The sequence below is a fragment of the Chaetodon trifascialis genome, chromosome 4 (assembly GCF_039877785.1).
Source record: "Chaetodon trifascialis isolate fChaTrf1 chromosome 4, fChaTrf1.hap1, whole genome shotgun sequence".
Lineage (NCBI taxonomy): Eukaryota > Metazoa > Chordata > Actinopteri > Chaetodontiformes > Chaetodontidae > Chaetodon > Chaetodon trifascialis.
This window is the reverse complement of record NC_092059.1, coordinates 12,289,073-12,309,902: the sequence shown is the minus strand read 5'-3', so window position 1 is coordinate 12,309,902 and position 20,830 is coordinate 12,289,073. Positions and strand designations below refer to the sequence as shown.

General features: G+C 44.3%; 2 protein-coding genes across 2 annotated transcripts; one reads left to right on the top strand and one right to left on the bottom strand.

The window, feature by feature from the left end:
- The first annotated feature begins 3,559 nt into the window (after positions 1 to 3,559).
- Positions 3,560 to 15,870, top strand: LOC139330404 (uncharacterized). Its single transcript, XM_070961302.1, has 4 exons — positions 3,560 to 5,101; positions 7,988 to 9,089; positions 11,939 to 12,069; positions 15,621 to 15,870. The coding sequence occupies exons 1-2, from the start codon at positions 4,007 to 4,009 to the stop codon at positions 8,939 to 8,941; spliced, it is 2,049 nt and encodes a 682-aa protein (XP_070817403.1). The 5' UTR covers positions 3,560 to 4,006; the 3' UTR covers positions 8,942 to 9,089; positions 11,939 to 12,069; positions 15,621 to 15,870.
- Positions 12,067 to 19,517, bottom strand: mydgf (myeloid-derived growth factor). The gene is made up of 6 exons (XM_070961303.1): positions 19,302 to 19,517; positions 18,349 to 18,399; positions 18,188 to 18,249; positions 17,766 to 17,847; positions 15,284 to 15,356; positions 12,067 to 13,508 (listed from the first exon to the last, which is right to left on the bottom strand). Exons 1-6 carry the CDS (start codon positions 19,458 to 19,460, stop codon positions 13,429 to 13,431), a joined length of 507 nt encoding a protein of 168 aa, XP_070817404.1. The 5' UTR covers positions 19,461 to 19,517; the 3' UTR covers positions 12,067 to 13,428.
- Positions 19,518 to 20,830: the final 1,313 nt, after the last annotated feature.

The window sequence follows — 20,830 nt, the reverse complement described above, 5'->3', positions numbered from 1 at the left end:
AGCTATGACAGTCAGCTTGGAAGTTAGAAGTCTTTCAAAACTCTTTTTTCCCCCCCGTCTTCCTCCCCTTTTCTCTGTCTCTCTTTTACTCTTTCTTGGTGTCCCCACGTCTCGCTCTCTTCCTCTCTCGCTCTAGTCCTCAGAGAGCACCTGACTGACGTGTTGTTCAAGGATGAAAAGCACGGCGGAGGGGAATCCAAAAGCAAACAACACAAAAATATACATGAGAGGACGTGAGAGACACTGCTGTAGACGCACACACAACACACACGCACTCAGAAGCCCTAAGGATTATCACCAGCGCAACACTGGACACTTCAGGGAGGACAGCATCTGCTCACTTACATATTTAAAACCACAAAAAAGAACATTGTGTTCTCAGGAACTTCGTTTTCACTTTGAGTAGACACAGAGCCAAATACAGTGGCGTGTGAACACATATAATCCTCTCCAAACTACACATTTCTGCTGTCCAGGAGGCTATAGAAAGTTCCCAAGTGCCTAGATGCATTCACACTGTGACTAAAAGCCATTTTGCACAGGAAATTTTGACAGACATGAGGTCTGCGCCTTTCAAAGCTCTGCTTTAACATCTATCTTTTCCACCAAGTTATGTAAGGTGTTCAACAGCATGCTCCCTCTCTCTCTTTCTGTCTGTCTCAGCTCGAAGAAATTCAACCAGGAAACTGTATCTGCAGTGGCATAGTTCAGCAGACGCACACACGCGTGCAGCTGAAGCGGCGCAGCACACACGCTCTGCTGCTTCTCGGTGGGCAGTCGGCCTGTTACAGGACTCAAAACAATCGAGGGAGCACTACGGGAGAGAGTGGACAAGGTTACAAGGAGGCCATATGCTCTGTCTTCCCCTTACTGCCAACTGTTCCTGGGATAAGAAAGCTACATGATGGTGACAAAAGGGCCTCCTTTTCAAGTAGGACTATGTCAGAAAAGCTGCAGCAAACTGAAAAGGAGAATTTGCCTTTGCTAGGCACTAGTTTCTGCCTATTTTTGTCCTTCAATCACTCAGACACACATTCAGCACATTAATATAATGGAGGGAGTGAAGACAACTGGACTCAAGAGGCTGCCCAGGCAGACAGCAAGTGCACACCAACTGTGACAGCTACTTATTATTCCACATTGGCTTTAAATCTGCAATGATTGTGTGTTTCGCTGCCATGTTATTTATGGACTGCACAAAGCAGGTGGCTGATTGGAGGGGAAGACTGAGAAGAGAAATGAATTCTTTAGTACACACTCACATTCACAGCCATATTTCTATAATATTGACTTATATTGATTTCCCGGAGACTTACCCTTATCCTAACCTTAAAGACTAGAATTCAGTGAGTTACATCATGGGTACTTATGTTTTGTCTCCACAGTGTGACTGTGTTAACAGACCCTTCCCCAACACATTGAGGGAGGTTTTTTTGTTTTTTGTTTTTTGTTTTCAAATGTAATCAATCACAGATTAACAGGCACTTGGGATGCTATTGAAATGTGTAATGTTTAAGTTTCCTTTTAGGCTGACTTCTAATTTTTTAGCTCTGTGACAATGCTACAATATAAGCACTCCAGTGGGATTTTAAATGGGTTTAATGGGTATTTTCATTTTAATAACCCATAAAACAGCATTTAGTCCTCCAACTTATCTAAACAATTCAAAATCACTGAACTGACACCGAGTGAGCAAGACAAATCTATTAAGTCTTCAAACAACAGGTCAAGATTTTTGAACGTATAACTGGGTGTCAACCGTGTAGCAATGGAGGTCAATGTCATGTTGATGCATGATTTGCCCCAGGGGTAGTAAGTATGGTAAATAAGAGGGGGCCCAAAATAGATCCTTGGGGGATACCACAAAATAGAGGGCCACAAAAGGACATTAGATTGTAGGACCAGTTTGACAGTTGTTAGATAAGATCAACCAATCCAGAGCCACATCACTGATGCCAATGTAGTTCTTCAGACAGCTGATTATGACATTATAGTCCACTGTATCAAAGGCTGAGCTGAGGTTAAGGGGAATTAAAATGGTGTACAGGCCAGTATCAGCTGCAAGCTGCAGGTCATTGGTGACCTTGACCAAAGCAGTCTCAGTGCAGTGTAGGGAGCGGAAACCAGACTGAAACTTGCCAAACATTTGATGAGTTACCATTATTTCAAAGTGACATTGACTTTGGAAGTCTCATTAATGAAAACCTTCTCAACACTAACATGCACACACACATAGATACAGTTTGAACTCAGAGTTAAATCTTAAAATGCAAAAGCAACCTCATCGAAATGGACCTCATCTGTGTGCACCAGCATGTCGTGAGGAACAATCCCCTAAAGGATTAATAGTGGCTGCTCTATTACTTCCACTCTTTATAGTTTTTTTTATCCAGACTAGCGGTCATTACTGGCTGACAGCAGTCTGTCGACATGTAGGCAGGAATCTTCTTAGCCTGCAGATTACACCAAGCCTGTGTGTGTTTCTCTCCCCCCACGTACCTGTGTAGTACAACATGTCAGTGAATGAAGTCATATTTTAACAGGGCACTACCAGAGGAATAGATTGCTATGCTGACTAACAGAATGACAGATGCTTTGAGTGTCTCACTGCTGAGTGACAGCAAACTGTCAGGTCTTTTGTGTGGCTGTGCTGCCGTCTTTTCATTTCAGATACTTGCCAGAGAGGGAGGGACCCATCCATGCAGCCGCAGTTGAGTGAAAAGGCACCTAGGAGGCATCTTTGGGCTTGTCAGACACAAGAAATCTAGTCCAGACAGCCAAGAATTGGAATTTGAATGAGAAACCCGAAAATAGCAGCTGTCTCTGCATAATTGGAACAAATGGAAGTTGGATATGCGGCAGAAAATAAAACAAGAAAACAACTGGGATGTAACAGGACACTATTTGCTGACAGTTACAATAATCTGGGGAGAGCCGTGCCACAGGCAGGCTGTTGTTTGTAGCCAGGCAGCTTATAGTTTCTGTCAAACTGCTGCTGATCTCTGATCTCGTAGGTCGCAATTATGTGGCCCCCTACTATTCCTCCTCCATCCCTTCCTGCTGCCATCCTCCCCTACTCCTTTAAACCCCCTCTGGTATCCTAAGCAGCATTTAATTGTGAAAGGCTGAGCCGGGGAAGGAGTAATCAGATGAGAACATAGGCAGGGGGAATCACGTGGATATACATTGGCTAACGGCAGATTAATAACACTAGTTCAGCTGCTCTCCCTGGCAAATAGGAGGTGGGGATGGGGGGAGAAAGAGAGTGACAGGAAAGGAAGGAAAAGAGAGGAAAAGAGAGAGTTGCAAAGATAGATGATGATAAGGGGTTCTCAGATGAGAGCAGACTAACAGGGAGAAGAGACAGAGATGGGGAGAGAAGAGGGAAATTGAGAAAGGGAGTTAGAGCAGTGAGAGGGAGTGGGAGGAAGAAAGAGCGAGGATAGGAGGCAGCGCAGCGCAGTGTGGAGGGGGTAGAGAGACAGGGAGAGAGAGAGAGAGAGAGAGAGAGAGAGAGAGAGAGAGAGAGATGTAGAGACAGGAAGCCTCCACTGCTACTGAGCCAGTGAGACGCAGGCAGGCAGAGAGAGAAGACGGAGAGAGAGAGAGGCCCTCGGCATCTCCAAGGCCGGCCCAGTGAGGGGGTGAGGGGCTCAAGAGCACTACAACGGAGAGGATAGTGGGAGGAGAAGCAGAAACAGCGGGATAAGAAGAGGGGGAGAAGGCAGGGCGATAAAATCACAAACGGGCTTTAGCAGGAAGAGGGGAGTGGGTGGGTGAGATCTGCGATGAGGAGGGGAAAAAGCAGATAAAAGTTTTGGAGACAGAGTCGGAGAGGGAGAGAGAAGGGGGAAAGAGACTGGAGATAGTGGATAGAGTCTGTGTTAATGGAAAAGGTAGGCAGAGATTCATGGAAAAAGAGGAGGAAGCTCTCTGTGTCTCAGGAGTCCTCCTGTTCCTCTTCTGCTTCTCCTTCCTTCTGTGAGGCTGCTGGACATCCATCACCATGTTCTCTGACAGCAGGGCTCCAGCGCCTGGGGAGCAGAAAGGCTTCAAGCCTCATGCCCCTCACTTCATCCCCTGGCTGCGCAATAGCCTGAAGCCCCACCACAGCAGTGACCTGGGGCTCAATGGACTGTACAAATCCAGCTCTGAGGCCCCCAACAACCTTACCCCGCTGGAGAGAGCCAAAGGGATCGGGTTCTTCTCCATCCAGGGAAAGGACCGGGCGAAGAAGGGGGAGCTTCGGTGTAACGGCGTGGGGATGGCGAGAATGCTGCCAGTGGTGCTGAGGGGACACCACATCCTGCCAGGCACTCTGGGGAAGCAGAGGGAGGACAGTCCTGCCAGGTGGAACCAGTCTCCAGAACTGCATCCAGACCCAAACACGCAGACCAGTCCAGGGGACGGGACGCAGGTTCTGAGCAGCAGCTCCACATCTGCCCAGGACAATCAAACCTTTGCCGGGAATCACAGCAGCCACCTGAGCCCCCATCGGCCACAGACAAGCACCACAGTCAGGAAATATGGGCCACTTGTAGGACCCCCTCCTGCTCCTGTTCCTGAGGAGCCAAACTGTAAGGTGCCTGTTGTGGTGGGCATGGAGGACAGGAGGGGGAAGGTGTGGGACTATGCCAGCACCTACCGCCAGAGAGACTTCCATTCATCCAGCTGGCTGAGCTCAGACACTCAGGGACTAACAGAGAGGCAGCATGGCTTCACTTCCAGCTTCAGCTACATCAAACAACAGAGCAGGAACTCCCAGAGCCACAGAGACCTGACAGAAATGAGGGAACCACCCGTGGAGGGTTTCAACGGGCCTCTCAATGGAGTCATTTTCTCCACCGAGGTTCCCCAGAGTGGCCTGGGCTGCACCACAACTCTACGAGGCCCCAGAAAATCTAGACCCAGCCTTGAAAGAATCGGGATCCTGGGCCAGAACCAGACATGGGTCCAATACAGGCCGACCAGTGAAGGGGAGGCACAGAGGAAGGAAGCAGGTTGCAGCAGGAAGGTTGTTCGAAACCAGATTAAACGAGTGGTGGACAACCTAGAGCAAGTTCTTAGAGCGCTGAGGGATGTTCACCAGGAAATGAAAGAGGTAACGTGTTGGATTTTTGTTGATACTGCACAAACAATAAAGACTCAGCAAGACGAAGGGTGTTTAGTGCATATTCAACCAAGTCTGTCCTGGGCTGTCAAGAAAGACAGAAACAAATTGGTTCAGTGCAGGAGCAGAGAAGTTACTGCACCCTCTCACATTTGTTTTTCCTCACGCAGGAAATGTTCATGCTTGTGCTAAAAAACCTTCAGGGCTTGTACTCTTACAGATAACAATGCAGGCAGCACAAATGCACGTCCTCAGCAGAATTTAACATGCATTAAAAAGTCAGCAGCAGGGTTGCATGAATCCACCACGGTCTGCAAAGGTTTACTCCAACTCTCCCCTGTCATCTGTCTCCAAACATATGCAGCAACCCTGCTCAATTCATGCGTACATTTTCATAGAGGTGAATGAGACAATAGTTATGCCCCATTTGCACAATGCATTCAGAGGTTGCCGAGCTGATACTGTGTGACATTAGGCTAAGCAGTCGCCTTCCTCTCTGCATCTTTCTCTCTGTCATTCCTCCTCTAACATCCCCTCTCATCTCTTCCTCCACTCTCCCTCCTTATGGACAGATGCTGCTCCAGGCACAGCTGGATAGCGTCCGACGCTTTTTATAATCCATTTATGTCTGAGTATCTCTGCCTCGTATTCCTCATCCAGTAAAAGTGACACATAAATCTTGCCTCTTAGCATTTGATCTGCATCTGCGGGGTCGCAGCTAAAGCCGAGCTAGTAACCCCATCATCCTGGCTGCGAGGTTTTTGTGTAACAGTATTAATATAACACTGATGAAAGAGCATATAGGCTACACAAAAAGAGGGGAAGGAGGGGGGCGAGCAAGCAGACACTGGGATAGAAAATCCCAAATTTTCACAACAGAGATGACAGATCAAAGGAAGATAAGGCACCAGAGAAGACTTTGGTGGCATATTTTTTTTAAAAGCCCTGTTTTATCATTCTGTTGCATGAGAAGCATCCCTCAGTTTTATTTAATAATCAATCACTGTTATAAAAAGGAATTGGAGTGAGTCTTTAAAGCATTTTAGACAGAGACTACACAAATATTAAAGCAACGCTAAAGACCTCTCTCTCATAGAGCAGAAGAAAGAAAAGCAAAACAAAAGCAAGCAGGCACATGAATATGACAGCGAGCCTCTGCTTAGAACATTTTGACAGACTAAAAGCTGCACTATGACTCAGAACTTCACACAGCTGAGTCAAACTGAAAGAGTTAAATGAAACTTAAATGACTCAGGTCTACAACAAACATCTCTCAGCACTCATCAGCGCTATATGTGAACACCCGGGGGTCAAAAAACATTGCTCTTAATAAACACTCTCGGGAGCAGCAGATGAAAACCAGGGTCCCCTTCTCTTTTATCTTCTCTGATTTTTGACATTAACAAGCAGCACCTGCCCAGAGTCACTTGATGTACATGTACACGCTGTACTTCAAAGTAAAATGAAATGCCTCACCAAAAAGCTACAGCATAAAAAAAAAGACAAACCAGGTCATCTTTTGACATCGGTAAGGATGTTGTTGAACACAGAGAACAAAACAATAATTCATCTGTTCCAGCAGAGGCTGAGGATTTATCTGCACACAGAGCAGGTGGAGAGATAGGTCAAACATTTTCCCCAGTGCAATTTTCTCCAATCTCTCCAGCCTCCATCATTGCGTGTGTGTGCGTGTGTGTGTGTGTGTGTGTGTGTGTGTGTGTGTGTGTGTGTGTGTGTGTGTGTGTGTGTGTGTGTGTGTGTGTGTGTGTGTCCGCCAAACCCGAATGTTTCTTTGTACTAAGCATTTATGGGTACATATGTGTTGTGCACACACTCGTGCATTATATGCTCTGCTCTCATTTAATATATATGCATGTGGACACATATGCCTGTATGATAGATTGTATAGTGTGCTTAGAAGGGAAACCCATCTAAATTTGTCTCACATGTCTCCCAGAATAGTAATCTCATCCTTTCTAGGCTGAGATAAACACTTTTTGGACCAAGTAGTGGCTCGTGTGACATACTTACAGATTAGAGCAATACATCTGGTGAGAGTCCACATCTGAAATCTGAAGCGCACCAAATTATAGATGCAGATATGCAAATGTAGAGAAAAATAACTGCACAAACTTTTAATATTGCCATCACTATGTAGCAGTGTTATCAATCATTTTGGTAGAGATGACTCAAATTGGAAGAAACATCTTTGGATTAATGCCATGTTGGAGTGTCCTGGTGGAAGAGATGTTTAAACTGCTCATCATGTAAACGCAGTGTCCTAGGTTCGAATCTGACTGGGCTCTCCCCTCTCTTGCCCCTCATTTCCTGTCAAATCGAAAAAAAGATTACAGATGTCACCTTGACCTCTGAGAATTACTGATGTTTTTTGCTATTTTTTAACACTACCAGCAAATGAATGAAACTAATTTGAAGTTTCAGGTCTTCATAAGGCTTCCAAATCAAAGAAGCAGATGTTGACATATTCAGACTTTTAGTCCCTAACGTGACTTGATCTCCAAAAACATCCTGCATTTCCCATCATGCAACTCAGCAGTCTTCCGTTAGACCTTTCCTGCCTGATAAACATCCACATTTTTCAAACTCCACTGTCTCAGTTTGTAACTTTCTGTTAATAATCTCTCAGACCCCAAGCTGGGATAACCCTGATGACATCACTATTACATCATCAGGGTTATTTTTTCACATTAAAAAGCTCCATTCAGAGCTGCAGAAGACAGACTCCTCAGTACTCCACATAATAATTAAACTGATCTTTGTGTGTAAATCAGTGGACCTCCTCTTTTATCCAATAACCAGTCTTTATAGTCATCGCCATACTTTATGTATTTATGCATCACTGTGTGTACTTTCTAGGTGGTGCAGCAGATTGACTATCTAACCTCATCCATCGATCTGAATGAGGAGGAGGAGAAGAGGACTGCAGAAGGCGATGGCGCCAAGCCTCTCAATGGCAGCAGCTCCAGTTCAGGTTCCAGCTCCAGTGAGGTGACGGTAGGCAGCATCCATCAGAGGCCCTCAGAGCCTGAAGACCAGCCAGGAACCACAGAGTCATCTGGCACACTCAGGAAAGATCATCATAGCAGGAGCCAGTCGCCACCAAATGCGCTGCTGTGCCCGGTAACCTCTGGGTTGCCATCAGAGAGGAGTCGAAATCTTCGGTTCACCTCCAGTCTGGGGTCTTCTCCCAGACAAGGTGGGCTGCTGCCTCAGCTTCAGAACTCCACCCCCCATGACCTCGCTTTGTCTCCCCAAAGAAGCCTCCCTGTTCGGCCTCCCACTCCCGGTCTCTCCCCGCTAACAGTGAACCTCCATAACCCCAACAGCCCTGGTTCTCAGCCTCACTCCCCTGGGCCTTCCTCCTCCATCAGGATCAGCCCTGTCTTCCCTCCCTCCCCTCTGTCTTCAAAGCCTCAACCACCCCCCACCCTTAGCCCTTCTGTCATAATAGAGGACAAAATCAAGTCTTATCAGACCCCACAAAGTGACCACCCATCTGCGGGTCAGCTCTCTCCATCACTGACCCAGCCTCCATCTGCCAGCTGCCCACCCACTGACTCAGAAACTCAGACTGCGTCTAACAATGACAGAGAGCCGCCATCATCTTCAGCAGGGCCCACTCACAGACCTTCACAAGTGTGCACTGCCCATACAGCCACAGCTAAACCACCAGCAGCACAAGGCCGCAGGGGTCGTAAGCCTCCTCCGTACCCCCACCACAGACCGACTGAGCACACAAAGAAGGTGAAGGAGCCCCGCAAAGCGCCTCCGTACCCTGAGAAAAGAAGGCTGCTCTCGACCACAGTGTGAGACAATGCAGCAGGTGGGGGAGGCTGTTCGCACAGAGCCATATTCACAGCACCAGCCATGAGTCCGCAAGAGTGGAGAGTGATTTAATGCTCGCCAAATTGAGCTGAGACCAAGTTTCCAAGGTGACAAGATGCAGACGCAACTTGGGGTGAGTATGTTAGGTAGAACAGCTTGGCTCTGCACGTCTTCTTCCCCCTCTCCTTCTATACAAATCTCTTGAGTCCATAAGCTGAACATACACAGGGCATCGTAACATCTGCCTGGGTTACTGCTCTGGTAACAAGAGCCTCTATACAGATGCTCACTTTGCACCCCAGCTCTCAGATTGCACAGTTAAAGGGCAAAGGAGAAGACCTAATTAGATAGAAATATGAGGGAAATTGAAATTATCGCAAGATGTCAAGACAAAGTGAGAACGGATTACTTTAGAGCACTTCAACCTATGCAGCCAGACACATCCACTCACATGTATCACCATTGTCTGGGTTAGATAATTGCTGTCAGGAGTCATGATGGTATAACGAGAACTCAGTGCAGCTCAGGCTACTTTGGCTCAGCGGTGCGAAAAGCTCACGCGGGGGAGGAGAGGCTGGAGCTCTGTGATAGATCTGAAGACAGAAAAGGTCTCGTAATATGGAGAACTTAGCAAGGCCAGATAAGAGGAGAATAGGACGAGTGGCTCTGAGCTGACTGGGTCACCAGCCCAGCGCCTGGGTACGCGTCAGGGGAGACAGGGGGCAGCTGGCCATTCGTTGTACCCTTCACCGGGCCCCTGGTGTTACAGAAATCCCATCTCCTTTGCTGCCTCTGGCTTGACCGACCCGGCCGCAATCTCCATCTGTTCCCCTCCAAATGTCAGGAGATGCAAAGAGAGAGAAACAGGGGGCAGGTGTGTGTGAAAGGGAATAAAGAAAAACAGACACTGGAGAAAAACAGCCGGATTGATTCCATAAATACAGCACAGTAAATCGATGGCTCATTCATTTGGGTCGTCAGATGCTGTCCTCTCTGAAATGTTATTTTAGTTTATTTCAATGTCCTCTCTTTCAAAGAGTAAAGCTGGTGTTATTCAATATTTTCTCTTACTGTCAACAAATCAAATGAAAAGGCCAAAACCAACCATGTGTTAGTCCATCTCATTCTCACTTCTCTACCCTGCCTCAGGCACTTAGCACCCATTTGTTCTGCTGAAGAGGAAATGGCCCACAAATAGATCTCTTCATCAGTAATAGTTTGGGACAACAATGGGGGTCTGTGGCACCGAAGAATGAGCTATATCAGGCTTTTAATTCACTGAAAATACTTGTTAGGCTGTACATAGGTGCAGTGGAGCATTGAGCGAAAAGCTAACATCAGCATGCTAACATGCTTACAATGACAATGCTGCCTGTGGATGTTAAGCACAGGTAATGTTTACCATGTTCTACAATATTAGAGTGTTAGCATGCTAACTGTTGCTAATTAGCAGTATTTGGCCAAAAAGCAAAGTATGCTAAGTGAAATTCACAGAATCACGTTATTAAAACTTAAATGTCTGTGTCAGATTTCAGTGCAAATCGTTCAATACCCTCTGAGACATTTCACTCAGAGCCAGTGGTTGGTCTGCTGGTGGCACTTAAGTCAGTAAGATTCATCCTCTGGGACTATGAATGTTTGTATAGAATTTCATGGCAATCTATTGAATACTAGATATTTCAGTCTGGACTAAAGAGTTGGAGCAACAGTCCCTGTACTCACTTTGCTAACATGGCTTAAAACATCTCTGATCAAGGTTGTTTAACACACGTCATCGTAATCTAAGCCAGCGCTTGGCAGCATTAAGCGTATACATTTTCCTGATGGTTGACTGTTGGGGGGGGAAGTTGAAAGTAAATATCTCTACTGGTACCAGATGGCAACAGTAGTGATATGTGTTTAGGATTTGTATGACAGCATAGAGGCAGCTCTGAGTCTCACAGACAGAGGAAACTGGCAGTAAACAAAGACGTATTGTGCTACAGAGACGCATTGCTCAATGGAACAACCATCTGGAGAACAAATTGTCAACTTTTTTTCTCCACGAGGAGGCCACAAAACTGGAAATAAGCATCTGAAACAGGCACATCTTTGCTACAAGATGCTTTAATTATAAGTAGGAGACTCTGTGGGAGTTCCTTGGCACAGCTTGTCGTGATCCTGCTGAAACTCAGCTCTGCCAGCTACTACACTTTCTCTACATGAAATCCAGGTGTTGTACAGTCAGTCATGATTAGAGTTTACATTAAAGCACTGGTAAAAACGTACAGTTCTTCTATCATAGAATTCAAACCGATGCCAATTTGAGGACAATCACGATTACTGATTTTCTCTTGGCTTAACTTAAGACGAATAAATCCCTCCTGACTCTGTATCTCTGTAAGCCCACAAAGATCAACGCTCTATACATTCCCATATGTGCCTCTGGATTTAGCAGATCCTCCCTGCAAAGTCTTTTCCCTCCAGAAATTAAGTAGAAACAATGGCAGCTCTTTATCTCATGGAAAACATTTATCCGAGGACAATATATGTTAATTGAGTACGCTTGCAGAATACATTTGGAAGCAAATTTTCCAGAATGCTTATTTCAATATAAAGTTTCACAGGAAGTCTCGTTGGTATACTGGAAAACTGTTTTCTCCTGCATGTTTAACTTAGGAATACATCAGTGCTGGTGCAGATGTGGTGGGTTGCACGCTCTCCGCCATGTTCACTGTGGCCCGGCTGTGAAACGGCTCAGAATATCTAATGCCTTTATGCTGGCACTCACATTTCTCCTCTTTTCATGTTTACCCTTTAATGAGACTGTGGGAGGTTCAATCAGATCATGACTGACATAACAAGACAAAGACACTAAGCTGGCTCCAGAACAGTGACAACATGTCTTTATTGAAACATCCATCACATTTCATCATGAAAAAGGAAAAGAAAACATGTCCCAGATAAGTAACATCTTGTGTGTTTTTCTCTATTTTGGGACAGCTTCCGGACATGGTTATTTCCTGTTGTGACCCCAGAGGGACCCTCGACGGTGACACACAAACTGACCATTTCCTCGACTCGGGAGGATCACCTCTAGATGGACGAGAGAGTCCAAACCCGCATCAGACAAGGTACGAATCTCAGCCAGTATTCCGACCTCAGAATCAAATCAGCAAAAATCCTCAAATCTGAAATCAATCCCCAGAACTCATCTTCTGGAACTCCTGTGTGGATCTAAGAGATGGATCAATGTAAGGAAGATTAAGGCGATCCTACTCTCGCTGTATAAGGCTGCAGCGAGAGGAGGGGGACCTGTGATCATGACGATGTACTTCTGAAACCTGCACAACATCCTCGCTGATCCACATGTAGCACCGAAGGATGAAAGCAAAAGGTTCGAGAAGGGCTCAGGAATACGTGATGGAGTCTCTTCGCCACATACTCTATCATCCAAATATCTATACGGGCTTTATATTTTGGTATTTCTGGGTTAAACCTCAAACAAAGTCACTGAAGTCACTGAAAAATCCTGAAATTAGAAACGAGCGCGTCACAAATAAGAAAAAAGCAATATCTTTTGCTGCATCATCTGCTGCAGGTGTCCAATTAAAATGATAAATATTAAGGTATTTTCAAATAAAATGACAATGTTTTGTACCTATTACCTCATATTTTCTAAACCTAGGGTTTTTTATAATAAAGGAAATCCACAACGACACGGTTTAAGACTTATCAAAAAAATGCAAAAACACTCAGATCTTCACTGTATATTATATATCTATCTCCTTGGATCACGTAATGAAGCTGCTACTTCCTCTATAACAAGTATCCCTCCTGGCCAAATTTCAAAAATAACCAAAGTTATCATGAGTGGTACTAATTGGTGATTTAGGGGATAAAATGTGTGCTTACAGTTATCCAGAACAGGACGAGATTGAGGAAAATGTAATTGTTTCTGCGTGTGCGATGACGCTATTGGGGATTACTCACTTTCCTCTCAGGATTACACAGGATGGATAAATCCCTCTGTACTCTAAGTATGTTATCTATACTCTGTAATACCCCCCGGAACACCAAACCTCTACATTCACATACATTCCCAGTGGATCAGAGCAGATTTGCTCTCTGTAAATCTCACAGCTTCAGAAATTAAGAAGCAACTATGGAAGCTCTTTATCTTACGGCCGAATATTAACTAAGACAGTATGTAGTAAAAAATATGAATACTCATCTGATTCCTTCCTGTATTTTAGGGCCCAAGTTGCAGATAAATCCATTGTAAAAAAAATCAGGTTATTGATGTATCGACACACAAACTGCTGCAAAGGCCATATCAGTATCATCCCACTTCAATTTTTGGTCAGGAATAACTCCCCAAAATCCATCCTTCATTGACTACTGAGCTGAAACGCAGAGGTCCTGACCCAGAGCTCAGCAAGGCGCTCTGATTGGTCAAAACATGACCGAAGCCAAGTCAGGCTTCTGACCAATTACAGCTCGTCGTGTCGCGTCCGTCCAATGGCGGTGAGTTTGGAGAGCTGAGCGCTGAACTTTCCATCTGTGTGGGTCACTGGAGGTCAGAAAGGAGACACAGACAACATTAAAACAAAACCAAGGACGCACATTGATGCAAAGCACCTGAAAGCAGCCGCCATCGCCTGCCTGCAGAGCTGCAGAGCCAGCAGTCTGAGACCTGCAGGTCCAGTCCAACCTGCACTGCCTGTTGGCAAGGAAAGCAGCAGCAGGAGATCAGGCCTGCAGATGTAGATGTGCTCCATCTGCAGGCACGGAAAGTAAGAGCTGCTGCAATTTCACACTAGAGCCACCTGCAAGCAATGAGTGTTACAACTGCAATTTCATTTCCTCTTTGTGCTGCTGCTGCTGCTTGTAGCGTGTGTGGAGCTTGTGGTTTTATTGTTAGACATATTAAAGGTGAAAAATGTGATAGTTTTGTTCACTAGAGCATATTTTCTGCTGAATAAGGAGGATGTTAGTGTTCGTCCTGCTCAGCGTATCAACTATCCTCTAAATTACTTTGGAGGTGGGTCCAAACCCGAGAGGGTGCAGAGAGTCAGAGCCATTCATGTTCTTTTAGTGTTTAGTGCTGAATGTTTAAACAATGAACTGGCTGAATTCATGCGAATCTGTTGTTTCTTGGTAGAATTTAATAGTTGGCTCTGGATGGATTAACCATTCACACTGTTGATAACACTTCGACTCACTTGTGTGATGTTAATGGGTCTGAAAATACTAAGCTCATGAATGAATGAATGAATGGAAACATAAACAGTAAATACTTGGCAAAATCTTGCAGATATTGTGCATTTTACAGCCACAAATGAATTGCATCTATGCATTTTACATGGAGATGAGGGTGAGGCGGTGATGTTTCATTTTTATTCATGATTTTATTAGACCCAGCTGGTCGTGTAGTGAAATGTAAAAAGCCTGGGACGTATAAAGAGAGCTAAAAACTCCGCTCAGTAGCTCTCAGCAGTGCAATAAAGAGGTCCAGAAAGCAAATTTACAAATGTTTAAACCATGGCCTAGTAAAGCCATTTGTATTTGTCTGATATCACACAACCGTCTCTAGGCCAAGGGGACCTGCCAGAAAACAGTTGTTCTCAAACACAGACACACCCACAGCTATCAGCAGCTGTAACAATCCGCAGTTGTGACACTCATTGCCTGCAGATGGCACGAAACGAAATTGTTATAACTATTGCTTATTCAGCCTGTAGGTGGCGACCTCTGCAGGTTAGGTTTCTTTCCAATGGGTGGTGCCGGCTGGCACGTGTTGAACTGGTCTGATAGTGACTGTGCAGCTTCCCATTATGAGAATGTGCAGCCTGATAAATGCGAGCAGTTGGTGAGTTACAAGCCAGTTCATCTATACATGTGTGTCTCTAAAAAAGCAGTTTACCTACTGTACTGCAATTAAGGAGTCTATCTCTAGAAATAGTGACTTAAAGTGTTTTCCAGTGGTCTCACTGAGATGGGATTACCCTTAAGTCTGTGATAGCTGCTGCATTTATGAGTCTATAAGTCTCTGTGCTGTGGCGTCTAATCTGCTGAAAATGGCAATTACGGTAAATTCCTGTGTGACTTGTGAAATCCTGCTAATCACAGTCCGGAACTGAAGCCACAGTGGGGATTTGTGCAGAAACTGAATAACAACAAATAATGCTGGAGGGACAAAAGGCAACCCACTCACAGCTGGAGCATATGCTTTAGAGGGAAACCAGCAGGGAGCTCACAACGTGATGGAGGGCAGAGGGAGGGAAAGATTGACGTGGCAAGCTGAGGGACTTGATTGAGCACTTGGAAATACAATCAATTTCTCACCTGTTGAGTCTCCTACAGTAAATTCTTCCGGCTTCAAAGGCACGTCTTTCTGTCCCGCCGCCGCAGTCTGCGACTGGAGAGACATAACAGCAGTGGCGATGAAGAGGGGGAGGAGGAAGGGAAGAGAAGAAGGAAAAATAAACAAAACAGGATGAGAGGCGGCGCAGGAGACGGCAGTTTTTTTGCAACAGATTGGCCAGGAAAGTAGGAGGATGTGACGACAAGGTCAAGGAGATGCTGCACAGGGGTGGCAGGTGTGCTTGTTTGCGTGCGTGAGGTTATTTTCGTCCCGTCATTTAGTGAAGTTATTTCCTGTGTGTTTGTCTTCTGCTTGCAGGGCACGGAGCCAGAGCAGGAGGAGGAAACATGTGCTCTCACTAATGACAGAGTGTCAGGACTGTCCTTGCTGGGGGAAGGAGGCGTGTCAAGGTGTGCTTCACTTCACCGACAACCACATCAGACACGGCAGACCTCCGCTAAGTGACTGAGCTCAGAAAGAGTCCACGCATTAACCTTCCACGAGACATTATGTGCAAAGACACGACGATTCTGAGTTTGACTTTCAGGAGAAATAAAGGTTTTGCTACAACGCCTCTGCCTGTGTTAGTTTGTCAGAGATGGTGCTAACTGGGATTTACTTCAACCATTATTAGAGGACAACAGATAAAACAACTGTGCCGGGACATGTGGTGGGGGGGGGCATCATGGGTTTCCATGGATATATAAGTATACACAGTGCGCTTCATTAAATTCAACTCTGGACTGTATGGCGGGTACGTTCGGCACTGCTCTGGCTCTCAGATGATGAGGTGACATTTAATCTCGCGTAACTAGACCTTTGTGTCGTCGAGCTAACGAAGGTCTGGAGAAATCTCATTAAAATAAATTGGGAAAACACAAACTTTTTTAAAAAATCCTGAAGCAGCCACCTTATTGACCATGACTCACATATGGAAACTGGGCCTGTGGTTGATTGTCCTCAGTGGGGTAAAATGAATCGAGCGTGGCATTACTTAATGAGTTCAAAGCATCAGAAGTGCCAACTTGAGCCCCCTTTTCTGACAATTGTGCTTCAATCTAGAGCTGAAACAATTAATCAGTTAGTCAACAGAAAATGAGAACCGCTCTCTGGTTCCAGCTTCGCACATTTGAGGATTTGCTGGTTTCCTCATCATGAATTGAACATCTCTGGGTTTTGGACTGCATTGGACATTTTCACAATTTCTGGACATTTTCTAAACTAAACTAATCAATTCATTGATGAAATAATCAACAGATTAATGGAGCAGCTGTTCTGAAATGTCTCCAGTTCTCTCTCAGCTTGATGAGACAAATGTCTTCGGTGACGCCTAATCCTGTTCGTCAATCATGAAATTTAGATTAAGTCCTAACTCTTTACCCAGAAATGTTCCATGCATGTCATAAACATCTGCCTTTCCAAGAAAGAGGCCCAATATGGCAAAACGACAAACGTTTTTCTCAGAGTGTGAAGATGAGATCAGAGTGTGGACGGCGACAGCTGATTCTATGTGGTCGAGAAAAGCAAAGCAAAAAAAAAAAAAAAAACTGTGAGGGAAAACTCCCGCCTTCATTTCCTCCCTGATCCTGATAAATGCATTGCTGTATTGCTGGTGCATAGGTGCATACTCTATTATCTGCAGGCTACGCAAAAATGTTAATCGACTGCGCTTTGCCTTGATTGTCTGACGTTTGTGCAGACACTGTGAATTCTCAGGAATGAGAGGCTTTGATCTCAACGCTGACAAGGTGCATGAAACTGCAACGTCACACAGAGAAGAAACTCTTTTCTACAGTTTGTCTTTGTTAGGCAGTTAAGTCCTGCGAGCTTTTTGCTGTCCAACATAAGCTCCACTCCAACTAATCACTCAGTGGGGAAAAGCTGAGGGGCTGAAACTGTAGAGGTTTGCCGTGTGTTGCACCTGCAGTATATTATACAGTAAATACATTCCGCAGGATGTGGTGCAATTTGGCTTCCAACAAATTACAGCGCTGAGGACCAGGGATGTGCAAATCATTTTACAAGATAAACTATGCCGTTTGTGGGAGGATACGCATTGAAATTGGGGCTAAAAGTCTGAGTCAGCATCCCTTTGACTTCCTGCAGTTAGAAAAAGAGGCAAAGACAAATGTAAGCGATCTGTTTCTTCCACTGTTGGGTTTAACTTGAATAAAACTTGTTTTATGATATGACTGAATGAGACTCACACAACAGCAGAGCTCCTTCTCAAACTGACAATGTCACACAATTTCACAATGCAGCTGAGCGACATACCAGCCAGCCATGTTGCGCACAGTTACCTTTAATTTATTGATCTTATTGCATTAGTGAAAAGATACGTGTCAAAGATTACCCTAAAAATTCCCTGTTGAGGACCAGGATCAGCTGACAACATAAAAACTAATTCATGTGAACCAGACAAGCAGCACTTGTGTCTAACGATTGTGTTTCTTTTATACTTACATATGCATTGGCATATTCAATTTTGGCTCCCTTCAGTTCAGCTTTGAACTGAGTGAAAAACAGGTAGGATTTCCCCTGAGGCCTGGCAGAAACGAAGAAAAAATATGCATTACCGACATTAAGTCATTTGCATACATTCACTCGCTTATTGAGCTAACGTCGGACATGAATACATTTAATCCACTGAGGTTAGAAACGATGTTGTGTTGTGTCTCTTCTCCTCTCTGCTGGGACTGTCACGAATAACTAACATCAAAGCGTGACTCAGTGGAAAGAGACACAGACGGGACAGATTCTCAATGAAGACACACTGAACATCAGGGTCACTGAGCTGAGGAAGACACAGCTCTGTATCCTGTGTGTGTGTGTGTGTGTGTGTGTGTGTGTGTGTGTGTGTGTGTGTGTGTGTGTGTGTGTCTCACCTCCACACAGAGCAGGAAAACAGTCTGTCGTCGTCGCTCAGACCCACACTCATCAGCCATTGCTGGCACAAAAGAAGAGAGGAATATTTATGCATAAAACTGTCTGTAATTTAAAAAAAATCAATGACATAATGCTGCAGACTGATGGGGGGGGGACTCACCTCATTGGTTCCCCCTTGTGAAGCATAAGTGAATGAGCATTCATACTCCCTCTGAAATAAGATAGCATAGCAACGTGCTTGTTAGTGAATCAGAGGTAAATCTGCACACTAGTGATCCATCAATTACTTGTAAATGCTATCAAATAACAATTTCCTTTAATCTACAAAAAAAATGAAGGACTGCTGCACACTATCAGGAATGTGACTTAGACTGAAATAAATTGACAGTTTTAGTCATTCATCAAGCAAACACTTTTTTTTTGCAGCTTCACAAAGACAAAGATTATCTTGCTTGTCTATGCTTTATATTATTACAAATTCAAAGGCCTGTCCTGTTCAATTTGGCCTAAAGACTTTAAAAAAATGAGTTACTGACAACACATATAAACAGTTTAGTCATGGATTATATGGACAAATGAAGGACCAATAAATAAATAAATAACTAAAAAGCAAGTAGGGACTTAATGTAGGGACGTATTAAAACTCAACTTTCACACTACACAAAAATGCAGTGTATAGTCATTGAAACTGTCGGCCAATGAATGGAGCTGTTGTGGCACCGTGAAGCGACGTGTCAGCCTCTTACTGGCTGTGTCGTCATCAGGCTGCGACTGAAGTAGACCAGCGGAATGTAGTTCTTCCACTTATGGTAATTATAACTATGCAATATATCGAATGTGACACACTTTAATGAAAGAAACACACACGTGCTAAAGTTCGTAATAGGTATTAGGCTTAATTATTTAATTACTTCGTTAGCTGCTGATGAGTCAATAACAATGGAGAGAAATACAATAACCTACACGGTGAATTAACAGAAAGGTTACATGCAAATTGCAGGATTCAGTAACCGTTTCGATTCAACATGACTGCAGCTTTGTTTCCAGTGTTTTTTAAAACCGTTAGTTAATTATGTACAATCAAGAAAATATTTAGCGAACACAATCACTTACAATCGACTCAGTGAAAGTGTGCACCACTCCTCCCGGTTTAACGTTGAATTCCACCGTCTTCGTCGAATCTGAAGCATCAACCGGGACAAATGCCGCAATCAATACAAACGCAAGCAGAGACGCCAAATGAACGGCAGAAAAGTTGTTTTTGGTCGCCATCTCTTCCTCCTTCTTGTAAGGCTGTGTGTCGCTGTGAGTTGCGCCGCAGGTTACCAGGTCTCCCGTCGACTGTGAATGTCGTCACCAATACGTCACATATCAAACCAGGAAGACCAAATAAAACCTGCGAAAAAATCAAAAAACACAAGCATAAGAAAAAAAAAATCGCGAAAATTGCGTAGCAATACAAAATGCACTCTTGAATGATGAACCTCACAAATCAAGCTCTTTGAACACTGAATATTAAATGTAGGTGAAGTCATCTTGACAGTACCACTTCTGACCGTACGGTGTCGCTCCCGTTCAACCAAATGTTTTCATGTATTTTTAATGCAGAGGATGCCTGTTAATAAAACAACATCCCTACACATATCTGCTGGTTTGATCCACCCTGAGCTGACATCAATCAATCCATCTCCATGACAACTGTGTAAGTCCATCTACTGCCAATGACAGAGTGAAAGTTAATAAAGACCCCACACATAAACTATGGGTTTGTCAATGACACTTCCCATTAAAACTGTTGCTTTATGGTCTAAATAAGAGGGTCAACTGTAGATATTTTGGCTCTATAGTTGTTCTGCTTCTGTTGATGTCTTCCTCTCTACAGGCTGTGAGGAGATTATGGACCACCACACAAAAAAAACCACCTCCTTTTGGTTATACATTATACTGATTTCCTCTCCTTACTGACCGGCTGCAGTCCAGGGTGTCATATGCAGGTGTAAAGGGGAGAGGGCGGTGTGCACGTCTCATTTTCCCAAATTTATGAGACGTCACTGACATTTCTTGTCTTTTTATAAGGTCTCATCTCATCCTGTCTCGATCAATCATTCCTAACTGCATGTGGTTCTGACAGAAACAGATAAATGGAGGCCTTTTACTGACCACAACATATTGTTCCTGCACAATTAGCTGCCTGGTTCTGATGATTTAACGGGCTATGCATTTATAGTCACAGCTATAACTGAGAACTAAGGTTGTTAGCTGCATAATACAAATTGTCAACCATTTAAAAGCTGCTTGTTACACAACTTATACACAAGTATATAAAGCTAAAAAAAAATAAAATCAGAGTTAACATTAAAGTGCGTACACATTCATGCATCAGTCCAACATCCTTCTGAAATGGGAGATTCTGCATAATGATTTTTCTTTTGCTATCTGTATTTTAAGTACATTTTGATGTGAATACTTTTGTGCTTTTACTTGAGGGACTTTATGAATGAAAGAAGTTTACTTCTAACAGAGTATTTATACACTGTAGTGGTGTTACTTCTACTTCCTACACCGTTGAATATGTTTACACAGGGGGAAAAAATACTGACTATTGTATACGCATGTTTCTGGCCTGGTGCGGACTGTGCTGT